Consider the following 25697-nt stretch of genomic DNA (forward strand, 5'->3'; position numbering starts at 1 on the left):
ATGTACCCAATCATCAAGTTTACATTCATGCTATCTCCTGAGATACCTGTAATGAAAGTTTTCTAATAGAACAATCAAAATACATTCCTGACCAACACAATTAAATTGCCTGCCTTAGGGGATGGTGGGTGGGGAAAATACATTACGGGCCGCTGGTGGCCCGGGTGCTGTGCCCGTGGGGAGCATAGAACAAGAGACTGTTCTGCTCCCCACACCCCCTTTTAAAGGGGGGGGGGCACGGGGCCAGGCCGGTCTAAACCGGACGGACCCCCACGCTGGATGCCCGTGTGAACCGGAAGCACTAAAGTGCTTCCGGTTCACGCCCCGCAGGACGCCGCCTATTGGACGCCATATTAGGGGGAGGTGGGAGTGCTCCCACCTCCTCCTTTCCCCCGGGGACAGGTCCGACCGCCATTATGGCGGCGCGTGCTATTTAGCGCTCGGCCTTGCCCATATGGCCTGGTACTCCCCCCAAGTCTCCTCTTTACCTTTGGTACCCACAGCCCTTGTCCGGATGAGGTCTCCCTCCCTCCTTCAAGGCAAGTATTGAAACCACACCAATTTTTGGATTAGGGGGTGTAACCCCCGGCCGTATTTATTGCAACATTAAAAAACATTATTTATTAACATTATGTACAATTACGCAGAAAGGCAAGATACATTGTTAGACAGAAGATGTCACATGGCTATCCTTAACTCTAATACACACGACACTCCTACCGTAAATCTAACAATGCATATATTCACTTTCTGCGTGTCCCCTCTAGAGCCTACGGCAAGGTCAATGACTGGCAGCTTCCAGATCCCAGCAAACTACGAGAAATTACTTCGCCGGAGTCGGCTTGCGCAGGGGGTACAGCTTATCGTACGGATACTTTCCCACGAACCCCCCCTACGCCCTGTGCCTTAAGCTGCATAACGGGGGCTGCAAAAATTCTGCATACTTGCGCCCTGATGCGCATGCGGGGGTGGCCACAGGCCCACTGGAAAGAATGACTCCCCCGGCCCCCGCACCTCGATAGCCTACCTACCGGCTGTCACTGCCCCTGGAGTTACATGGTTCTGACCGCTAAGGACCGAAGACTATGCTTACCAATCATGACCATACCGCCTGACCGGAGACACACACACAACTAAATACGACATTATTACCTGAAATCAAATAACATGTACTGACATTTATTTAAACATTACATTTCAATCACATGACTCTGTATTAACCAATCATGTATTTGACAAGCTTACAAATAATGACACTTTTATTATTATACATTCACCAAAACATCATATTTTCAATAACTATCTCCTGAGATACCTGCAATATTAGTACACGAACAAAGCAAATACATTACTGACAAACACGTGTAAAATGTACCAAATCATCAAATTTACATTACTTCTATCTCCTGAGATACCTGCAATAAACTCAAAAGAACAAACAAATACATTACTAATAAACGCCAATAAAATGTACCCAATCATCAAGTTTACATTCATGCTATCTCCTGAGATACCTGTAATGAAAGTTTTCTAATAGAACAATCAAAATACATTCCTGACCAACACAATTAAATTGCCTGCCTTAGGGGATGGTGGGTGGGGAAAATACATTACGGGCCGCTGGTGGCCCGGGTGCTGTGCCCGTGGGGAGCATAGAACAAGAGACTGTTCTGCTCCCCACACCCCCTTTTAAATGGGGGGGCACGGGGCCAGGCCGGTCTAAACCGGACGGACCCCCACGCTGGATGCCCGTGTGAACCGGAAGCACTAAAGTGCTTCCGGTTCACGCCCCGCAGGACGCAGCCTATTGGACGCCATATTAGGGGGAGGTGGGAGTGCTCCCACCTCCTCCTTTCCCCCGGGGACAGGTCCGACCGCCATTATGGCGGCGCGTGCTATTTAGCGCTCGGCCTTGCCCATATGGCCTGGTACTCCCCCCAAGTCTCCTCTTTACCTTTGGTACCCACAGCCCTTGTCCGGATGAGGTCTCCCTCCCTCCTTCAAGGCAAGTATTGAAACCACACCAATTTTTGGATTAGGGGGTGTAACCCCCGGCCGTATTTATTGCAACATTAAAAAACATTATTTATTAACATTATGTACAATTACGCAGAAAGGCAAGATACATTGTTAGACAGAAGATGTCACATGGCTATCCTTAACTCTAATACACACAACACTCCTACCGTAAATCTAACAATGCATATATTCACTTTCTGCGTGTCCCCTCTAGAGCCTACGGCAAGGTCAATGACTGGCAGCTTCCAGATCCCAGCAAACTACGAGAAATTACTTCGCCAGAGTCGGCTTGCGCAGGGGGTACAGCTTATCGTACGGATACTTTCCCGCGGACCCCCCCTACGCCCTGTGCCTTAAACTGCATAACGGGGGCTGCAGAAATTCTGCATACTTGCGCCCTGATGCGCATGCGGGGGTGGCCACAGGCCCACTGGAAAGAATGACTCCCCCGGCCCCCGCACCCCGATAGCCTACCTACCGGCTGTCACTGCCCCTGGAGTTACATGGTTCTGACCGCTAAGGACCGAAGACTATGCTTACCAATCATGACCATACCGCCTGACCGGAGACATACACACAACTAAATACGACATTATTACCTGAAATCAAATAACATGTACTGACATTTATTTAAACATTACATTTCAATCACATGACTCTGTATTAACCAATCATGTATTTGACAAGCTTACAAATAATGACACTTTTATTATTATACATTCACCAAAACATCATATTTTCAATAACTATCTCCTGAGATACCTGCAATAAAAGTACATGAACAAAGCAAATACATTACTGACAAACACGTGTAAAATGTACCAAATCATCAAATTTACATTACTTCTATCTCCTGAGATACCTGCAATAAACTCAAAAGAACAAACGAATACATTACTAATAAACGCCATTAAAATGTACCCAATCATCAAGTTTACATTCATGCTATCTCCTGAGATACCTGTAATGAAAGTTTTCTAATAGAACAATCAAAATACATTCCTGACCAACACAATTAAATTGCCTGCCTTAGGGGATGGTGGGTGGGGAAAATACATTACGGGCCGCTGGTGGCCCGGGTGCTGTGTTTGTGGGGAGCATAGAACAAGAGACTGTTCTGCTCCCCCACCCCCTTTTAAAGGGGGGGGGGGGGCACGGGGGACAGGCCGGTCTAAACCGGACGGACCCCACGCTGGATGCCCGTTTGAACCGGAAGCACTAAAGTGCTTCCGGTTCACGCCCCGCAGGACGCCGCCTATTGGGCGCCATATTAGCGGGAGGTGGGAGTGCTCCCACCTCCTCCTTTCCCCCGGGGACAGGTCCGACCGCCATAATGGCGGCGCGCGCTATTTAGCGCTCAGCCTTGCCCATATGGCCTGGTACTCCCCCCAAGTCTTCTCTTTACCTTTGGTACCCACAGCCCTTGTCCGGATGAGGTCTCCCGCCCTCCTTCAAGTCAAGTATTGAGACCACACCAATTTTTGGATTAGGGGGTGTAACCCCCCACCGTATTTATTGCAAAATTAAAAAACATTATTTATTAACATTATGTACAATTACGCAGAAAGGCAAGATACATTGTTAGACAGAAGATGTCACATGGCTATCCTTAACTCTAATACACATGACACTCGTACCGTAAATCTAACAATGCATATATTCACTTTCTGCGTGTCCCCTCTAGATCCTACGGCAAGGTCAATGACTGGCAGCCTCCAGATTCCAGCAAACTACGAGAAATTACTTCGCCGGAGTCGGCTTGCGCAGGGGGTACAGCTTATCGGACTGATACTTTCCCCCGGGCCCCCCCTACGCCCTATGCCTTAAACTCCATAACGGGGGCTGCAGAAATTCTGCATACTTGCGCCCTGATGAAAGAATGACTCCCCCGGCCCCCGCACCCTGACAGCCTACCTACTGGCTGTCACTGCCCCTGGAGTTACATGGTTCTGACCGCTAAGGACCGAAGACTATGCTTACCAATCATGACCTTACCACCACAGGACAGCATAGTTACCCGACTATCTGCCCTCCCCCTCAGCCCTCTAGGAAGGTCATGCCCTGTAACTCGCCTGCCCCTGGACTCAACTACAACCCTTCGTCCCAGGCGAGCCGGGTCATTAACCCCTACGTGCATGTCCATGTAACTATACTCTCGTTCCCAAATTACACACCATGGCCTCGGGAAACTGCAAGCAAACATGAAAATAGTGCATCCGTCAGTGTACTGCCCTACTGACAGGCTAAAAACTTGCACTACTGTGCATGATACTACGTACCAGTGCACTAATGCACACCTCTCCCTGAGTCACAGGGTGAAGAAGCTTACCCCCTAGGAGCAAGATCCGGATTGCTGGTGGCCCCTTACTTTCTATTTCCAGCGTGGCCCCAGTCCCCTGTATGGCCCCGCGCGCAGTCTGCCCTGTCCCTGAAACTCTATTCTTGGTCCTCACTTACGCACCCTGGACTCGTGAAATTGCAGGAAAAAATGAAAATAGAACATCCGTCGATGTATTGCCCCACTGACAGGCTAAAAACTTACACTACTGCACATGATACTATGTAACAGTGTACTGATGCACACATTTCTCCCTGAGTCACAGGTTAAAGAAACTTGTAATTCACATGAAACAGAGCAAATGGGCTACAGCAAATGAGCTGAAACCAAACCGGGATCTCGGATGGCGAAAACCCCTGACTCTTGAACTGAAAGATAGTGAAGCGCAACCCATCGCCACATCGCAGAAGTGGCCCTGACAGCTTGCCGTCATTGTAGTATGGGTCACTTCACAGGTGTCACCTTCATGGATCCACCAACGGAACATAAGACACAGATGATTAGGGCTCCCCGCCTTTGCATAAGAGATACCCTCTTGGTCCCTTACGCCTTTTCCTACCCTCCGCCCAGGTTGCAGAGGTCCGGTGTGACAATCGTGAACATCAAATGCGCAAGCAAAAACGGCTAAATAGGTACTGTGTGCCACCACATACGTATCTAGTGCGAAAAGTGTAAAAGCACAGGGTGCGCAGGTATTGTATGATATGACCTAGGCAACTAATGCCAGAATGCGCCCAAGCGTAGATACCGTGACATGAAACGCGGACATCCACTGCATAAGTGTTCGGGCACAAGAGCGCAGAGGAACTGTGTGACAATACCTAATAATACACGTGTACGGTCACAAAGGGGGGGGGGGGGCACGTGATGAACCCCAGGCAAATAAAGCTCGATTGCACAAACACAAAAGGGGGCGCATAGGTACCGTGTGACACGACACGGACATACTAATGCCTAAGCGTTTAGGGCCAAGGGTGCCGAAATACTGTGTGATACAATATATAAGTGATCACGAGTGTATGAGTGCCAGGGTGCATAGGTATTGTGTGACAAACCACAGGCCTATCTTGTGAAGGTGCACCGGCACACAGGTGCAGAGCTATAGTGTGCCATAAACAGCTTTCAATGCATACGCGTTTCTGCGACGGGCGCATAGATGCTACTTGACAACAGACTCCTGTAGCTACTTGACAGATTCCTAATTCACAGTTGGAACCGCCCACGCTTGCTAAGGGAACTCTCGAAGGTCTAAGGCCTGGGATGGAGTGACATTACAAGTACTGATACTGTATGTAAGTGACTAAACTGAGGCATGCGCCTCGCGAGACTGACATCAAACACTTGGAGTATTTCGACGTGACATCACCCCGGCTTGGAATGCTTAGATGTAATGCCCAGAAAAAAGCAGTCACGCTTCAAATTTGGAAAAACGTCAAGGACCATTCCGTGGCAAACCAATGGACCCTTCATGGATGCGCCGTAATGTACAAATACATTACGGGCGCTGGTGACCTGGGTGCTGTGCCCGTGGGGAGCATAGAACAAGAGACTGTTCTGCTCCCCACACCCCCTTTTAAAGGGGGGGGCACAGGGGCCAGGCCGGTCTAAACCGGCCGGACCCCCACGCTGGATGCCCGTGTGAACCGGAAGCACTAAAGTGCTTCCGGTTCACGCCCCGCAGGACGCCGCCTATTGGACGACATATTAGGGGGAGGTGGGAGTGCTCCCACCTCTTCCTTTCCCCCGGGGACAGGTCCGACCGCCATAATGGCGGCGCGCGCTATTTAGCGTTCGGCCTTGCCCAGGAACAATATATTCACTAGTTAACCAAGCACTAAAGGCTTCTTGTACTAAATATGGATTCGGTAAAAGTGGTTGCAATGTGCTCATCGACCTTTTACGAAGGCCTCTGGAGGCAGAGGTGTTAGAGTTTAATTGCAACATAAAAGGGGCAGTTAGGGTCCAGCATGGTGAAATTATTTCATTTTTATGTGATCGTTCTTAGCTACATGTACTAAATCTTCCGAAGAAAACTCGTCTTTTCAGCAGTGCCAAAAGTCACTCCGAAGAAGCCCAGGCCAGGGTGGTACAGTTGGTGTTGTCTATTAATGCCCCTGATCCATTTTATAGTCCCATTTTCCACGTGTTGCACACTTTTGAATTCTCAGTGTGTTCGTAAACTTCTTCCAGAGGTGAGAGGACGTCTCCTAAAAATAGAGAAAAACAGGGAAGCTCCGTCTCTTCTCGTGTATTTCAAATTGTAACCTTACATTCATTGACATTACTTTCTTTCAGTATATTTAACTCCCAATTTTTGTTTTGTAGGAAAATGGGTAGTCACCAAGGAATATGTAATTGATAGTGTAAAAAGTGGCAGATGGCTTGACGAAGCGACGTATGAATGGGGCTGTACATTTGAAGAATACTCCCAGGTTAAATCTGCGCCCAAAAGATGGCGTCAAAAGCTAAGCCTTACTGACTCACCTGGTGCATTCCACGGATGGAAAGTTGTGCTCCTCATCAAAGAAAGCGATAAACGAAGAGATGCGTTTCAAAGGTAAGACTGGAGGGTTTCTGAAAATGTAGTTGTTTAAAAGCACTACGTAATTGTATGTGGTACATCTGCTATAGCTTCTTCTTGTGCACACGAAGCACATCTGTCACTCACTCTAATAATTGCAATAAGGGACATGAGTAGGAGGGTGAAGGGATATTGTGTCTGTGTGTCTCCTGGATAGTATGTGTTCGTTTTATTGAATGTCTTAGTTATTTAAATTACTAAGGGGTTTAGAAGTAGATTGATTACATCTCAATAGCTTTATGATTGTAAAATTTATAGACAATTTTAGGTGTATGTAATTGTACATATTAGGCAATGCCATAAAGTGTGCATTGGTGTTCAAGTAATAAAGTATACCCGGGTCTCAATAAGAAGTTAAAACTTAGCAGATTAATGTATTTAAAAACGACATTTCAGCCATTTAATTGATAGAAATCTTTGGAAGATCATTTCTTTATTCGGTAGCACGTAAAAACACGACACCCTGGTTAATTATGTGGGCCAAAACAAGGTTAAACAATTTCGTCATATATTGACCGTGTACGACCTGAGTAACTAATTTGTACGTTTACTTCGAAACATAAAAACATTACTGCATATGAACCGAACAATGAATGGAATAATTAAGCATGCACTGGTGTAGGAAAGTAGGATCTGCCACTATGGTTACCCCCACTTTTTTGCCTGATGTTAAGCTGTTGTTGACTAGTCTGACTGGGATCCTGCTAATCAGGACCCCAGTCTATCTGCTTTCTCCCTAAACTGTTGTGTTCAGTACTTAGGTACACCCCAGATTGGATACTGGGGTACCCTTAGAAGTCCTTAGTATATGGTACTAAGTACCAAGGGCGTAGGTATCCCAGAGGTCTTCCATGGGCTGAAGCATGTATTATGCCACCCATGGGAGACCATTCAAAATGGAACTACTGGCCTGCTATTTCAGCCTATGTAAGCTGGTGCTAGCACCACTTACTAAAGATATAGGTTTCCTATATCTAGGGTCACTGCACTTAAAACCTATAAGTCACCCCTATAGCAGGCCTTTGTAAACCCGAAGGCAGGGTGCTTGGTTCTAAGTGAGAGGGTGCCCCTGCATGAGCAGGACACCCCTACAGCCGACAGAGTCCATTCAACCGGGTTATCAGTGAAGCAGCCATATACTATATAGAGGGATACCGCATCATTATGTGATGACCATCTCGAAAACAGTTGCAACGAATCCTATCATGTTTGGTATCAAACATGTTGGAATCATACCCCCACACCGTAAATGGTGTGGGAGGTATGATTCAAAGCACTGGAAGAGCCCTCCGTTAGGCTCTCAGTGTTTCCGGTACCAGCCTGCAGAGTCAAGGTCATCGTCATCCATTCTGCAACACCCGACATCGTAGGGCATTCATCTTCCAAGTCTCCTGGTCTCTCCTAGGTGACATAGACTCTGTCCCCTCTGCTCGCAGGTACTTCTTATCTTGAATCCATCTGCAGATTCCACTGGACACTTTCTCATCTTCCAGCAGCGGCACTTTCCTGAAGTCCTCCATTGGGTTCGACGGCGGTTTCCGACACCACTTTACACATATGCAACCGGCTTCCCTGGTGTAGGTAACGTGGGAACTAGGATGTCCATGGGTGAGGTGTCTCTCCAACCTTCTGTCTTCCGAGGGGTTTCTTCAGGGTCCACTGGGAAGGGTCCCTAATCTTTAAAAATCCAACCGCGACTTACACGTAGAGTTGTACGAAGCACGCGGTCGTGTTTCCACTCTGCACATTCTCTCCGTGGGGTCCATATTGACTCACCTTAGGTGGTTCCTTGGGTGCCCAGCACTTCTACGTCCTCGCGAACTTGTCTTGACCCGAGCCGTGGTTCTTATACCACTTTCTTAGTAAATGGTTTGGTCCTCCCCTGGGTCCACTGTGTATTTCGTGCTATATACTGCATTTCTTTGCTAAAGTATTGTGTGCATTGTGCATATCTCTGGATAGGAGATACTTCTATGTGTTAGAGAGTATTATATATTAAATATATATTTTTATAATACTTTGTGTGGTTCTTTTTCACTTAATCTCTACTAAAAGATTGCATACTGGTAAAACAAGCTGCTTTACACTCCTTCTGGACTAAGCCTGAAGGCTGCTCTCCACAGCTACTACTTAGAGAGCCTTCTAAGATTGTCTAAGACGTCTTAATTCACCTTAAGGGTTGTCTGGACTGGTGCAAGGTGTCCACTTAAATAAGTGTACATCATATACCAGGCCAGCTTCTCACAACTGGTACCGCTTATTTGCATCCCTATATAACGCTGGGATATTCCACCTTTTGAGAGGGACCTTGCACTGTTTTTCTTTTTTTTAAAATAGATTTTATTTGTCAAAATAGCACATATAATGCAGACCTCTGAATCCCAGAGACAACTGCCGCATAAGAGACACAAAAAAAAAACAATGACTTTGACCGTTTTACATAATGAAAAGCAGGAGAATATGAAAGGCGTTACAAATAGAATCAATTCCTTTAACCAACCAACCAACTACCCACCTCCCTCCCCACCCCCCAGTGCACCGTCTCCATATTCCGAAACAACATATAGCTGACCCAGGCTGCTATCGGTCCACACAAAAGCGCAACAGCCACCATACCATTATCGTAAGCCACACATAGGGAAATGCACGGAACGGGAGAGGTCAACAGGCAAATCAAGGTGACGACCCCGATCCCCCCTCGGGGGTTCCAGCTCCAGACCCCGATAATCTGCCCAGCGCCTCCAGATCTTATAGTGCGTCCTAGGGCACCCTCTAGCCTCAAAGATGGGGAGCTCAAAACCCTACTAAAGTCTAGGCCGTTTTTCCAGGACGAGACCGATAGGGCAACCAGCGCCTTCCAGGCCCTAGCTATATCTCTCTTTGCTAAAGTGAAGCCTAGGAGCAGTAGATGTCGCTTATAGATGTTCCCCCCGATTCCTTCCATCACATGGAGGAGAACTAATTTTGGTGAGTGCGGAAGCTCCCACCTCAGAATCTCCTTGAGACAAGCTAGTAGCCCCCTCCAGAAGCAAGCCAGCGCCGTGCAGTGCCATATGGTATGTATCAGGGTGTCCTCCTCCCGCCCGTAACGGAGACACTCCGGGGAAGCCACCAGGCCCGCCCTCCAGAGCCTAACCCTGGTAAAGTAAACCCGGTGAAGATATTTAAATTGGATGAGTCGCAGGCTCATCGCAATAGCCGCTCCACGTGGGGAAGCCAGAGCTTCTGTCCAGTCCTCCTCCTCTATCTGACCTACATCACCCTCCCAGGCCTCCCGCAGACGCTGCAAAGAGGGGCAACAATGCGTAACCAGAGATTGATAGATTTTGGAGATCTTGTGGTCAGGAAGGTCCCCCATAAAAATCTTTGCTTCCACCGGACTAAACTCCGGCAGTGAGTACATGCCTTCTAGGCTGGGAGCAATGGCATGCCGAAACTGTAAGTATTTAAAAAATTGAGTCTTTGGCATCTGAAAAGCGGTCTGGATGTCTTGGAAGGATTTCAATACCGTGCCACGCATAACATCACCCAGAGTAGAGATCCCGATGTTATCTCAATTGCGGAACCCGGGGAGGCCCAACAACTGGGGAAAACAGCTGTTGTGCCACAGCGGGGTCTCTTTAGTCAGTCTGCTCCACCATCCCATCTTTCGCAATGCCTGCCTCCAAATCTGAAACACCATCCGCATGGCAGGTGGAAGAGGACGTCTCAGCGGGGCAGAGTAAAGGATAGTGTGCAGGGAGTGATCCCCCATGCAGCGCCGCTCCACGGCGTATGCCGAGTCGGCCCTATCTCCATACCACCACTCATTAAGGACAAGTAGATGCGATGCAGCATAATAGGACCATATATCGGAGGTTGCCAGCCCCCCACAATACGTAGAAAGGAAGCACGTCCGGACAGCCACCCTAACCGTGCCACTCTCTCAAAGAAACTGTCCCCGAACCGAGTTCACCTGCCGAAACCACCGCGTGGGAATCGGATAGGGATGGTTTGGTAACTGATACAATAGTCGCGGGAGCGACACCATCTTGAAAATGGCTGACCGGCCATAGATGGACAGGGGCATGTGGGACCAGGTCTTAACGTCCTCGCGCACCCGCTCCCACAGAGGCGCAAGTTTGCGCTCCCAGGCCGTGGCGGGAGAATCGGATAGGTATACCCTAAGATACTTCAGGCCCCCTTGTATCACCTGTACAGACGACGCCCAAGAACCGAGCTCGCCCTGATCTCCCAGTACCCACAGAGTGGACTTCCGGGGGTTCATATATAAACCGGAAGTTTCCCCGAATATCAGCATGATACACAACAGCCGCGGCCTTGCACTGTTTTTTAAGAAAAGCAATGGCAGTTCCTTCTTTCCAGAGTGTGGGAGCTGGACTCCTATGCACATGATAGTATTTTATTTCAAGTAGTCACAGCCCCCCCCCTTTTTTTTTGTTTACTTTTTTGCTCTCTGGGATCTCGCTTATGCTGCAAGTGACAGATTTCAGGGAATGTAAATCATATCATAACCACAACTTTGTTCTCTCTACTTATGTTTCTATTAAAGATCTCTCACACCTACTTTACTGTCCCAGTTTGAGTGTGAACGAAATAGAGGTAAATCATTTCGATAACTGTTACCCTGGCAATGGAAATAATATCCACTGAAGATTAGGAGGCTTGAACATCAAATCGGTTTCAGGAAACCCTAAAAACCTTTCTGGTGTGTTTGGTTTATGATGCGATTTAATTGGCACTCATTGAAGTTTTGTTTTTAACACCAAAAAGCCTTGATCATATCAAATCGAGTGACCGTACACTATGCGTGCTTCCAAGTCAAATCAATCAATCAAGGCATTTACAGAGCCTGACATCGACAATTGGAGCTGGCTCCCGGGAATCCTGAATAAAGAGAAAGGCAACTGACCATTAGGTAAACAGGCAATGAAGCACCGTGAAGGGACTTTCCACCTTATTTCGTGGAACATAGCCGGAGCGAAGAAATGGCTAGAAAATGGCAGACCTTTACAAGACTGGGTGACTTGTGACATAATTGCCCTTCAGGAGACATGGGCACTGGAGGAGCTGCCTCTTGCGGGATTTATACACTTCAGCACACCAGCTGAGAAACACAAGAGGCACGGACGCCCGAAAGGCGGGCTAGCAGTTTATGTATCAACAGCAATCAATATCCAATCAGAACATATAGCTTCTTATGGATCAACTATGTAACTAATAAAATTTTCATTTCCAGCAAAGGAGGAATCTAGAGTGGAATTGTTAATCAACACCTATGTACATCCATCGGCGAAAGAAAAAAAAAAGCTCATATTGCCTTTCTAACAACCATAATCACCGACATGCGAAACACCAATCCGTTCTGGGATATCATTATAACAGGAGATTTCAACTCAAACTTAATTTTTACACCAGAAGAGGACGAGAAACTCGCAGCAGATAATAAGTCCTCAAATGTACAACCCCAATATCCGTTCAAATCGGCTCGCCCCGATCTAGTGGGGCAACAACTGGTGAAAACACTTAAATACCTGGGCCTGAGAATAATAAATGGCAGCACTCCTGAAGACTACTCGCCAATGTATACTTACTTCGGAGGGAAATTGCAATCAAGGCTTGATTATACAGTAATATCATTACCATTAATGCCCTTTCTTATCCAGTTTGCCATCGAATTCACAACCAAAAGCGACCACTCGTACCAACATACTCACTTTAGCTTAAATCCACGTATCAGATTAGCGTGACAGCAGTAGAAAGCATATTATCAATTGACTTGAAACGGAGAACATCAATGAACTTCAAGCTAAATTACAGGGGTTCAAAATGGAAAGTGAAAAGTAATGTAAACAAGATACAAGAGTGGGTAAGCTTTACGGACAAACTAATAACAATCCTGATTAGCAAATCAAAACAGACCAGAGACTCAAAAATAATACGCCAAGACCGATTGAAGCTCTTAAACTCAAACGAGAACTAAAAAAAACCTCTAAAGGAAAAAAAAAGAACTGAGTTGAGCGCGATAGGTTGGGAAGCCATACACAACCTAAGGAAAGAATACAAAAAGAAGAAATGGGAATGTAAAAAAAGATGTGAGGACAAGAACAAGACTGGGCCACTTTTCTAACAGAAAGATTTACAGACATCAAATTCCTGAACTTTCTTGCAGGCAAGGAGAAGGAGCAAGTAAATGTCCAAGATCAAGTGGAACAAAAGAACAGTGACATGTTCTCTAAACAAAAAACTAACAGCAATACGCCCCGTTACCCTATCACTGCGCCGAAAGCAGAAGAAGTACAAAGGAATGGAGTTGTGATGAGTTCCAGTGGTTCAAGGGCCATACCCGAAAGCTGAGCCTACCAACTAGAGGAGATAAAACGAATAATCACGAAGAGACCAGGAACCGGGACTCCAGGACCAAATGGAATCCTCCTGCAAATCTTCAAACTTGCACCAGACTTCTGGGGAGGGAGACAAAAAAATTATTTGAAGAAGTGGAGAAAATAAAGCAAATTCGCCCAGCTGGCAAGGATCAGTAATCTCACCGATCTACAAAGGGGGTGATAGATCGTCCCCGTCCAATTACAGGTTAATTGCACTACTGGATCTAGACACAAATTACTGCATGTCGTTGATACTGGTAGACTTGATCACCTGGTCAGACAAGCTAAAACTGATACCGGTCAGTCAGACAGTTTCAGAAAAGGAATTGGGACAGTTACAAAGATCATATCACTCTCGCTGATCGCCAACAAATACAAACGGAGGAAATAACAACTGCACCTCTGCTTTGTTGATTTAAAGGTGGCTTTTGACAGTGTGGACCGTCATATCCTATGGGAAAAGCTGCAAGCTTGGAAAATCCCCGGAAAAATATTCAGAGGAATATTACTCCTTTACTCTAATATATGGATGAGGATTAAACTGGGAAATGGTTCAAGATTATCAAGGAAGGTCATCACCACAAAAGGGCTTAAACAAGGGTGTGTGCTGGCACTGCACCTTTTAAAACTTTTTAAGGTGGACCTGGCTCCTAAGCTCAACAAGATAAACTCCCACCCACCTCAACTGGGCACTTTTGTCATTATCCCACCTATCATATGCGGTCGATGTAGTCCTGATGAGCCTAACAAAGATCGGCCTGCGTAGTTTGCTCACAGGTATGCTGAAATATATTGCTGACAATAAGCTAGAGATAACTACATCAAAAAGCAAGATAATGCTAGTTAGTAGATACCCGACGGCTAAACAGAATTTTCAACTTGAGGGCGAAAACCAAGAGGAAGTCTCTAATTATAAATACCTGGGGTTTTACATCCACAACAGGCTAAACCATCGAGAGCAAAAAGCATACATGCTGCAGAGAAAAAACACCCTATCGTTTGCCTTTAGGATCCCAGCAAAAAAACTAAAGGGGCCATCGTTCAAACTTTTACTAGCTGTAGTATCAGCCAAAATGCTACCAGCGTTATCTTATGGCAGCATTGCACTACACGGGAAAGACGCTGACCTGCTAAATAAACTTTAAGTTTCAATATTTTAAAGGGTTTTCAAATCCACCGGTCCGCGTCTCCAGCTCAGGTGAGATTAGAATTTGGCATAACTAACGAAACACTAGGGAGGATGTACGCAACCATTAGGCAATGGTACAGACTGAAACAAAATACAGTAGAATCTGATTTGCATAAAGCTTTGTGGGAGTAAGTGGAGAAGGAAAAAAAGTCACCCTATAATAAATATTTACAAAAAGCTTTATTAGCAACCTGTACAGGAGAGCTTTGGAACACCAACGGGTCGTACTCATCCTTCAAACAAGCCATAAATAAATCTGCAAAACTCCACTCTTTGCTAGTTGATAAAAATATCTTCAGCAAGAGAACGCATGCCTGGATGGTAATTACTAATTATAAGACCCTTAGCCCAGCGCCATACCTAAATATTATATTCTCGGTCCATCGTAAGCTCCAACTGACCATGCGATTAGGCAAATTACCATCCATTGCGGGTCAGCCAACATGGGTCCACAATGGGCCGAAAGAGTGCAGACTATGTGACAGCAGCAAAGAGGATTGTAAATTTGGGTGTAAGGGAAAAGCCCAGCACTCCTACAAGATTTCCCAATAATAGTAACTGACCCCACAAGTATCAGCGGTGCTATCAGACTAAGGGAATACCACCCCAATCCCCAAAAGCTCAATCAGAGATTGATAGAACCGTTTACTGATGTTGATGCACACGCAATTATTGAAAACACAGTATAAAAGTAAGTCATAGGAAAACAATATTCATTCGGGCTTCCAATCTTCTTTAATTGTCAACAGAGTCTTCCAATTCCCAATAAAATCTTCCACTCCCAACGCGTTTCGTCGCCAACGGGATTAACCCAAACGACTTCCTCAGGGCTGAAAGTAACAAAATAACAAAATAGATTCTACAATATTTGTATATACAATAACTTGAAAAGCCCAAAATACAACAAACCAGTGTAGAGTAAAGTGCCAAAGAACATATCAATAAAGCTGTCCTTTTACAGATCTTCAGTTCTTGAAACAGACTTCTAAGACTGCTTTGTGGTATTATTATGACATGCAATAGTACACAATAAACAGTTTGTACTTTTTACTGTACAAGTCCCAATAATCCTTGGGAGACAATAGACAATCCTACTGAATACGGTGTCAGTATATGATAATTACGGTGTCACCTCCCTAGTGATAAACATGCTTAGTGCGACCCCCAATATTAATAAACTAGTACCTTTTAGTTCTTGTTCCAGAAGATTTCTAAAATAATTTACAAAGTAACAACCTTGTATTAGTGACTGCAGGAGCTATGAGGCATAAGCTGATCAATCAGCTGGTCAATCATATAATCCGAATACCCCATTAAAGCTTTCCCAATCTTACCTCCTAATATATTTTAATTTAAGGTCCTTCAAATTTCAAAATAATCGTGATATCTGTCGATATTGATGTGAAACCCCTGAAATTAAAAATGCAGAAAAAATACTGTAAAGTCCTAAATATTGCAACTGCATCAAACCAATGATTAATGAGGTAATACCCTAATACCACTAATCTGAAACAACTCTTTCCTCACCTTCATCAATGAATTTAACCAACACCTCCGCTTCCACGTTGTCCGATACAGATCAGATCGAATGTTTGACGTCTAACTTCACAACCGTAAACTCCAACGCCCTACGGAGAGTATTTACGTATTAGACTAATCAAGTCAAACAAGACACCAAAAGTAGGTCACGTTTGTATACTTTAATACACTATTCTAAGAAGGAGTCCATAGTAGGCTAATGATGGAAGTCACCTTGTTGATTTTGATGTCCTTAAATACATGCCTGCTTTGCAACCTCGCCGCCTACACTTACCTGTACTCGGGTCGGAGAGAGATTTGAAAATCTGCGGGGGTGAGTTTGTTCATTTATCTAGATGTTGGTTCTTTCCGTGACTGCAAGAACGAGGCGTTGAGTTTCAATAATAATTTGTTGGATTTATAGGTCCGGTTACTTCAGGGATTTTCGCTTTGAACAACTTTATTCACATTGGAACGTTATCTTTGACGTGTTTCTCAAACGTATTCTGTTGACAATTAAAGAAGATTGGAAGCCCGAATGAATATTGTTTTCCTATGACTTACTTTTATACTGTGTTTTCAATAATTGCGTGTGCATCAACATCAGTAAACAGCAGCAAAGAGGACTTCAGTCTTTATATGTCCCAAACTTTCAAAAGCACGTGTCACTTTATTAAAAAAATGCAATGAACACCAGAAGAATAAGGACATGCAGATCAGCCATCATAGCTGGGTTGGATCCAACTGACACCTTAATGAACTGTCAACTGATAAAGTTCCCCAATTTACATGCGCAAGTATTAAAAACTGAGAGAGAGGCCATATGCCAAGTTAGAACCATGTCTGAAAAGTATCCTTTCAATGCCACAGTGGAACATGGACTAAGTATTGCTCCAAACTATTAATTGTTTACTAAATATTCTTGTACATACTTAATTATTATTAATTGATTCATTAATATCGTACTATACATCTTTGTACATATTGAATATTAATAAGGGACAACAAAATGCTTTTTATGTTTTTAAGCAATTTTACCTTTTTTTTTTTTACATTTGACTTCTTTTATACAGGGGATACAGTGTAATGGTTTTAATTAACTGAAACAATACATTTTTGATTGATTGATTGCTTCCAGGTCACTATGCTTACTCCAGTCTTTAATATGTACTACAACACCCAAAGTCTAAAACTGGGATGCTTCTGACAGGTCCATGGCAAGTTTTCATAGTACCGTTTTATTGGGCTGTTGCCTTACTCCTTTGTTGTATTACTGAGCCAATTTCCCCAGAGATGGGACACCTCAATGCTTCACAGTTCTCGTTACCAGTGTATAGAAGTCTTCTGAGCTGTGCAGCAAGAAGACCCCAGAGAACATAAGTTGGGGATTGAGCCAAAGCACAAGAAGCCTGTGCTTCTTTGGGTTAGTAGACTGGACTGTCTATAGAAGGTCTGTAATTCAAATTAGCATTATCTGGCATTGGTGCAAATTAAAAACATTACACAATGAACAGATAACATGTAAACAGAAACAAGTAAAACCCCTGCATTGGAGTGAAATAATAGATTAATAGGGGAGCATTTAGTGTTAAAAAGTTTCTTGACTGTAAGCAAACTAATTGGACGTTCATTAAGAGGGGGCGAGAGTTCCAATGTCTAGTGTCAACAGTCCAAATGGCATTTAGTTATAGGATTTGTTTCTGACTTTTAGCACACAGGGAATCACTTAATGGATAAACTATAAGAACATTCCTGAAATGTGTGCTTGAATTTAGTCTCCAGAAAATTAGTGGTGTTCTGTTAGATTGCTTTGTGATTGGTAATTTAAAAGGACCCTGCAGCGCATTCGCATCCAGCATAAAGCGTGGCAAATCGGAGTAATGCACTCATGTTTGAAAAGTCCTGTATTTAAGTGGACTACTGCATTCTGCACCATTTGAAGAAGCTGCAGTAGTGTTTGAAGATGGAGGTGCCATAATGACTCCTCTATAGAGCAAGGGCATGGACTATGGGATAGTCAAATGAGGCTTAATAAAAAGGCAACATACTCTTCAGCATTTTTAACTGCAAGCAGCTAAGATTGGCCATTTTAGCAACCTGGTATCCAAAGAAAGGTTAGTTTTAATGTACACGCCTAGTTGTGCTCTGTTTTAGCTAGTGTAGGAAGTGGACCCATGACCTGGGTCAGACAATGTTTTTACTAGAGAAAACATCTTAAGTGGTGAGCAGAAACTAGAGTGGGATTGAGCTTAAGGAACTTAGTCGACATCCACCACCAGGTGAGGAAGAAGCAGATGACCAGGGATTTGTATTCTTGGGCCCCAGAAGTTGAATGTTGAGATCAAATAGGTGTCATCAATGTAAATGTGTAATCGAGCACCTACTAATGGAAAAGGTTCACTGGGGGCTACGTATGCATTTAACAAAAAAGGTGCAAAGTTGATATCCATAGGACACCACAACTGAGTTCTCTGGGTTTCAGGGTAAAAGACTCTTAAGCAACTGATTGTTTGCTTTCACCCAGAAGCAAATTAAACCAGCCAAGGACACTTCCTAGAAAACCAACTTCAGGTAGCCTATTGGTAGCGATGCCATGACCGTCAGTACTGTAAGCCACAGAAAGATGATGATTCGATATTTGTCACTTACATCAAGAAAACACTAATTAATGGGCAGTCCTAGGCTATGTGAGAGAAGTCTGCTTTACCCACTCTGTATTTATGCCCGCTCTGTATTTGTGCCTGTTTATAATATTTTCAGAAATGTTGTGGTTTAAAAAGATGTCTGGCATTGTCATTGTGCCTTAAATTAAAATTGGCACATCTCTTGATGCCATCCATCAAAGTAATTCACAGCTTTTTTTAATACCAATCCCTGGACCCATGTATTAGATTGACGTATCTGGATTTGAAAATTGATGTTTGGGTCCCATGCACCACAGGATGTTTGTATTATCTGTTATGTTGCTCAAGTAAACAGGCTTAGGAGAATGCTAGTCACTACATCTTTTACCAGTTACAGACTGCACAAGGTCTGTTTCCACAGGCAATACAGCCATTAAACCTTTGGCCATTGAGAGTTTTAACACTTCTCACATTTTTATTGTTTGTAATTCAAAATTGTAACTGTAGGAATGACCATCTTTTGCATGGTGCTGCCCCTGATTTTTGAATTGACAGTTTTTATTTCGCTGGCTATAGAACTCTGTGCACTTTACCCCTTCTGATCAAGACTAAAGTGCTCGTCCTTTTAACATGATGAAATTGTTATATTCCTCATTAGTATATTTAACTTACATATAAATCCATAGTATATTGTACAAAGTGTATGCAGGGCTTGTAAGTTAAATGCCACTAGTGGACTGCAACATCTATTGTGTCATCTCCTACAACAATAGTGTAAAACATGGCTTCAGGCAAATCACTGTAGTCTGACTGTGGGAGTTTAAACACTACAAATTGACCTGCCACAATATCTCCTTTTGACTGGTCAAAACCTCCCTTTCAAATATTAAGTCACCCCTATGTATGCCTTGTAGTCCACACGGCAGTGTGCATAGTATTTAAAAGTAGGGCCTGCAGGAATTTAACGTTAACACTTCCTTATAGTGACTAGCACCCAAAAGCTATTTTTTCACTCTGGCAGGCCTTGCTGTCCTATGTAGTACAGATTAAAATTCTAATATCTGAAAGAAACACGTTAGTTATAGATTCCTTACCTTAGAATTACCCCCAGGCGTCAGACTGGATCCGGAAAGTTTTTTCATCAGAAGTACCTCTGCACGTCAGAAGGTGGCGTCTTTCGGCTCCGTGTCCGTCGTTGGCGTTGTGGTCGCCGGAATGACGTCGTGGTAGCTACTTAGACGCTGCCCTCGCGTGTTGACGTGAATTCTTTCTTTTTCCGTGCCAGCCAGCGCAGTTCAGGGAAGAGCCATACCTCTAGTCATTTATTGATTAACTTTTTCTCAACTTTTGTCGACTTCTTTTTCGAGTCTTCGACTCCTGGTGCACGAGGGATGCCCGGTTTCAAGCCTCGCCCGACGTCGGATCCGGTGCGGAGAGGGGTTTTTGTGCCCCTGTTCACTCCTGGGGTCCCTTTTTGACCAGAATGGCACCCAGAGGATGAGGAGGAGGAGGACTGGGAGGGGTCAGGTGACTCTCTAAATGACCAGTTGGACAGTGAACAGGACTGGAGAAAGGAACTGGGGGATGCCAGTGGTTTGAACACCTCCCCTGACCTTGGCATGTTGTCTCCTCCTACCGTGGCTACGGAGGAGGGAGTGTCACACGCAGTGGTGTTGCGTAGGGCTGCCGAGGCTCTCAACCTCGAGCTTCCTACGGTGGAGGTCAGAAATAACCTCCTGACAGAGGTGCTTCAACCGGCTGTGAGCTCTTTAGAGCCCTTGCTGCCGTTTAGTGAGGCCTCACCGACGTCCTCTTGGGCACGTGGTCCAGGCTCAACTCTGGGACTTCCGTAGACAGGATGATTGCCAGACACCACCGCCCGGCTCCGGGCGACCCCACTTTCCTCTCCCAACACTCGACCCCGGAGAGCTTGGTGGTCCAAGCCTCCACTTCCAAGAGCGCATTCCCTACCACTTCACCGGAAAGGGAATCCAAGAAGATTGGACCATCTTGGAAAGAAAAATTTCTCTTCCGCCAGCTTAGGACTGCGGTCGGTAAACACCGTATGTCTCTTGGGCCGTTGTTCCCACTCGGTGTGGGATACGGTTGCGCAGGTGCTGCCTCAGTGTCCGGAGGAGGCCTGGGCAACGCTCTCCCAGGCTGTCGCCACCGGGAGGGCTGCGGCGAAGTTTACCATCCGTTGTGGGCTGGACACCGCCAACTCTCTGGGCAGGAACATTTCAACATCAGTAGCGCTTCCTCGCTACGCCTGGATGAGATCGACTGGCTTTTCAGGGGATGTACAGTACACCTTGATGGACATGCATTTTGATAGCCGTCACCTTTTTGGCAACAAAGCAGACAACGCTCTTGAGCATTTCAAGGACTCACGGGCTACGGCCAAGTCCTTGGGCCTCTCCACTCGCCCTGGGCAGTCTGCTCTTCGCCCCTTTCGTGGCTACGGAAGGGTTGCCACGCTACGTCCCGCCCAGAGCCACCGGCCGCAGCAGGTTACCTAACCTTCGTGCGGCTGGGCACGTGGGAACAACCGTCGTGGTTCCGGAGGCCAGCGGGTGGGCCAGTCCACCAGCCCCCCTCTGCAGCAGCCTCCAAACCCTCCTAGTCTGTCCTTTCAGGCCCATCAAACGCCCGTTGGCGGCAGGATTTGCCATCACCCCCACTGGCACACCACTTTGGACAGGTGGGTTTTGCAAATAGTCCGAAGGGGCTTCTCCCTCCCCTATGAGACTACCCCTCCCGCCATGCCACCGAGATACCACCGCATGTCGGAGGTTCATCTGGCCCTTCTCCAGCAGGATGTTACGGCTCTCTTGGCCAAGGGAGCCATCGAGCGCATCCCTGTCCCAGAAGTAGGTTGTGGTTGTTACTCCCACTACTTTCTGGTCCCCAAGAAGGACAAGGGCCTGCGTCCTATCTTGAATCTCAGGGACGTCAACCGCTTCCTCCGGAAGGAGAAGTTCAAGATGTTGACACTTGCTCAGGTCTTGTCTGCACTCGACCCAGAAGACTGGATGGGACCGTTGGACTTGCAAGACGCTTATTTTCACATCCCCGTCCTGCCAGCCCATTAGCGTTACCTACGGTTCACGGTAGGCCACGATCATTTTCAGTTCACCGTGCTCCCGTTTGGCCTTACCAGTGCCCCTCGGGTGTTCACGAAAGTGATGGCGATGGGCGTGGCTCATTTGCGCAGATCAGGGGTTTCAGTCTTCCCCTATCTTGATGACTGGCTGTTGAAGGTGGGCTCGCCCCAGGCAGTCGTCTCCCACCTCCAGACTACAGCCGACCTCCTGCATTCACTGGGGTTCTCCATCAACGTGCTGGTCACACCTGGTTCCTTCTCAGAAGCTCCTCTTCATCGAAGCGATTCTGGACATGACGCGGTTTCGGGTCTATCCTCCCAAACAGCGAGTCCAGGATATTCAGGCTATGATTCCGATCTTATAGCCTCTATCCCGGGTTTCGGTCAGAATGACTCTGAGGCTGCTGGGCCTCATGGCCTCCTGCATCCTGCTGGTTGATCATGCCAGGTGGAATATGCGGGCTCTGCAGTGGGACCTGAAGTTTCAATGGGTGCAGCATCAGGGGAAGCTGTCCGATTGTGTACAGATCTCGGAGGGCACTGCACGACAACTACAGTGGTGGCTCACAAACCTGGATTGGATCAATGGCAGATCCCTCTCCCCTCCCCAATCAGACCACATTGTGGTGACGGACGCATCCCTTCTGGGATGGGGCGGCCACATGGGAGAGGCGGAGATCAGAGGCCTCTGGTCTCTGGCGGAGTACGGGCTCTACATCAACCTTCTGGAGCTCCGGCCGATTCTTCTTGCACTGAAAGCATTCCTTCCCTCTGTCCGAGGACGAGTAGTGCAGGTTATCACGGACAACACTACCGCCATGTGGTACTGCAACAAACAGGGCGGGGTGGGGTCGTGGACCCTATGTCAAGAGGCCCTCCGCCTCTGGACATGGCTGGAACATCAGGGCATATCCCTGGTGGTTCAACACCTGGCAGGTTCTCTGAATGCCAGGGCGGAAAAACTCAGCCGCAGGTGCATGATGGATCACGAATGGCGTCTTCACTCGGAGGTGATGCACGGTCTCTTTCAACAGTGGGGAGAGCCTTGGTTAGATCTATTCGCCACCGAAGAGAACGCGCAATGTCAGCGATTCTACGCGTTGAAATTTCCAAGGTGGCACTCGCTTGGCGACGCTTTTCGCCGCAAGTGGAATTGTGGTCTGTTTTACGCCTTTCCGCCTAGACCACTTCTGCACAGAGTGCTGAGGAAGATCAGGCGGACCGGGCCCAAGTAATTCTTGTGGCCCCCGGATTGGGCACGAAGAGCCTGGTAACCCGAGCTGCTCAACATGACCATCGATCCTCCGATCAGACTGCGTCTTCGGTAGTATCTTCCGTCGCAGCAGCATGGGACGGTCCTACACCCGAACCTGTCCAGCCTCCACATCCTTGCGTGGAGATTGAGCGGCAGCAGTTGACGTCTTTTGACCTGCCTCCTGAAGTCTGTGATGTAGTCTTGGCAGCCAGGCGTCCCTCCACTAAGACGGTATACGCCTGCCGGTGGAACAAGTTTGTGGCATTGTGCACAGAAAAGGCAGTGGATCCCCTTTCTGCTCCTCTTTCTGAAGTTTTCTTGTTTCTTATTTCCCTAGCCCAGCAGGGTTCTGCTCTGGATACTATCAAGGGCTATCTTTCAGGCATCTTTGCCTTCCTTTGGCTTCTAGATTAGCCTTCCCTTTTCAAGTCCCCGGTTGTAAGTCGCTTCTTGAAAGGCATAACTCATCTCTTTCCTCCTATTCCCTTCGTTATGCCTCAGTGGTACCTGAACCTAGTTTTAACTTATTTGATGTGCACTCCCTTTAAGCCGCTTCACAACTGTCCTTTAAGGCTCTTAACTCTCAAAACTGCGTTCCTGGTGGCCATCACCTCTGCCAGACGAGTGAGTGAGCTCCAGGTGCATTCTTCTAAGCCTCCTTTTCTCTCTGTACATCCGGACAAAGTTGTCCTTAGGACTCGTCCGTCCTTCCTGCCCAAGGTTGTCACTGCCTTCCACATCGGGCAAACTATCACTTTGCCCACCTTCTTTCCGCCTCCTCATCCTTCGAAAGAGGAAGAGAAGCTCCACCGTCTGGACCAAAAACGTGCGCTTTCTTTCTATCTGGATCGCACAAGACAGTTCCGGGTGGATGACCAACTCTTTGTTGGCTACCTGGGTGCCAAGAAAGGTTGGGCTGTACACAAGCAAACCATTTCTCGATGGGTCGTTTTGTGTATAAAAGCATGCTATTCTCTGGCTAAAAAGGAGCCTCCAGTGGGGCTACGCGCCCGTTGAACCAGGGCAACGGCAGCCACTACTGCCTTGGAAAGAGGAGTTCCTCTACATGACATCTGTCAGACAACAACGTGGGCATCACTGCACACGTTTATGAAACACTACTGTCTGGACAGCCAAGTCCGGAGAGACGGCTTCTTTGGCCGTTCTGTTCTCCAGGACTTTCTGGTGTGAACTTGGTTCGCAGACCCACCACCGGGGTTGGTATTGCTGGTGTATCTATTCTAAGGTAAGGAATTTATAACTAATGTGTTTCTTTCAGATGCACAAGTTACTTAGCTTCAGTAACAATATATCTGTGGAAAAATTAGTTAGTTATAGATTCCTTACCACCCCACCCACCCTCCCCATTCTGCGAACTGATTTTTAGGGTTAAGGATGTCCTTTCAGGGCTCTAGTTTTGTGCACCAGTGGTCAGTGTCTTGCATGGCTCAGCTTTTCTGGTGTACAGAACTGATGTCAAGTAGCTACTGCAACATCATTCCGGCGACCACGACGCCAATGCCAGAAGCGGAGCCGACCGACGCCACCTTCTGACGCACAGAGGTACTGCTGACGAAAAAACTTCCCGGATCCAGTCTGACTCCTGGGGGTAATTCTAAGGTAAGGAACCTATAACCAACTAATGTTTCTTACAGATATATCGTAATTAACTTGTGCACCATATCTTGGGAACAGGACTACCTAGAAAAATACTTAAACAATTATTTTTAATAGTTTTTAAAAAACTATTCTAATCGTGAAAACAGATTTTTAATAACTATTAAGGAAAAGTAACATTTAGGAAATTAACGTTTCCCAGTCTGAAGTTCCTGAAAGCTAGATTTTCATTTGCTCTGCCACTTTTGCCAGCAAGTCGTTAGCATTTGTATAGGTGTGAAAGAGATGCAAAGTGCCTCCCAGGTGCAAAAACCAGCCTGACCTAAATGCCTAAATGGGTAGAGATAATTACTCTGAATCTGACAGAATATGCAGAATAGGGCTGTGAGCATCCTTTTTAACATGACAGTGTTAATTAAATCCTGCTTGACAGGTCTGGGTTTACATACAACACCTTGGGGCACACTCAAAAGGAAAGGAAAAAGGATGCCAAAACAATTGTTGTGTATCCATTATCTGGTTGCTGGAAAACCCTACTTCTGATTTACCAGACCTTTGTCTCTATGTTTATTCGAGGTACAGTGACTGCCCCAAAAAGGGTTTTAGTGTTAGATGTGTGAAGGTTCTAGGATAACCATGGCACACCACACACACACACACCTCCCTCCCCCCCCCACCCCCTCAAGCCGACAAGGCCCAAGTTTAATGTGGCCGATGACTTTTGCAATCTTGAATATGACCAGGGTGGGTGGATGTGGCCCTCTCTGAAGGGGTACCTCCCATATCTTTTGCCTTCACCACTTCTCCTGTTTTCTGAACTCTTTTCTATTGGCTTCTAGGCCTCTGTGCACTTTATTACTGCTACCCAGTGATTAAGTACTTGTGCGCTCCTTCTATAACATGGTACAATTGTTTTCACCTAATTACTACATTTAATTTACTTTTAGGTCCGTTGTATATGGTACCACAGCTGCTCAGTGCCTGCAAATTAAAAGATACTAGTGGGCAGCAGCACTCATTGTGGGGCCCACTAAAAGTAGCTTTGTAAACATGTCTCAGGCCTGCCT

At 46.2% G+C, this 25697-nt stretch overlaps 1 protein-coding gene across 3 annotated transcripts in view; it reads left to right on the forward strand.

The window, feature by feature from the left end:
* SLF1 (SMC5/6 complex localization factor 1) overlaps window positions 1-25697 on the forward strand; it is a 557620-nt gene that overhangs the window by 64330 nt on the left and 467593 nt on the right. For all 3 annotated transcript variants that reach the window (XM_085632479.1, XM_085632478.1, XM_085632480.1), the window contains exon 4: window positions 6683-6914. In XM_085632479.1, coding sequence (XP_085488605.1) covers window positions 6683-6914 — 232 coding nt within the window. The remainder of the gene's footprint in view (window positions 1-6682; window positions 6915-25697) is intronic.

This window comes from Triturus cristatus, chromosome 2_1 (genome assembly GCF_964204655.1).
Source record: "Triturus cristatus chromosome 2_1, aTriCri1.1, whole genome shotgun sequence".
NCBI lineage: Eukaryota > Metazoa > Chordata > Amphibia > Caudata > Salamandridae > Triturus > Triturus cristatus.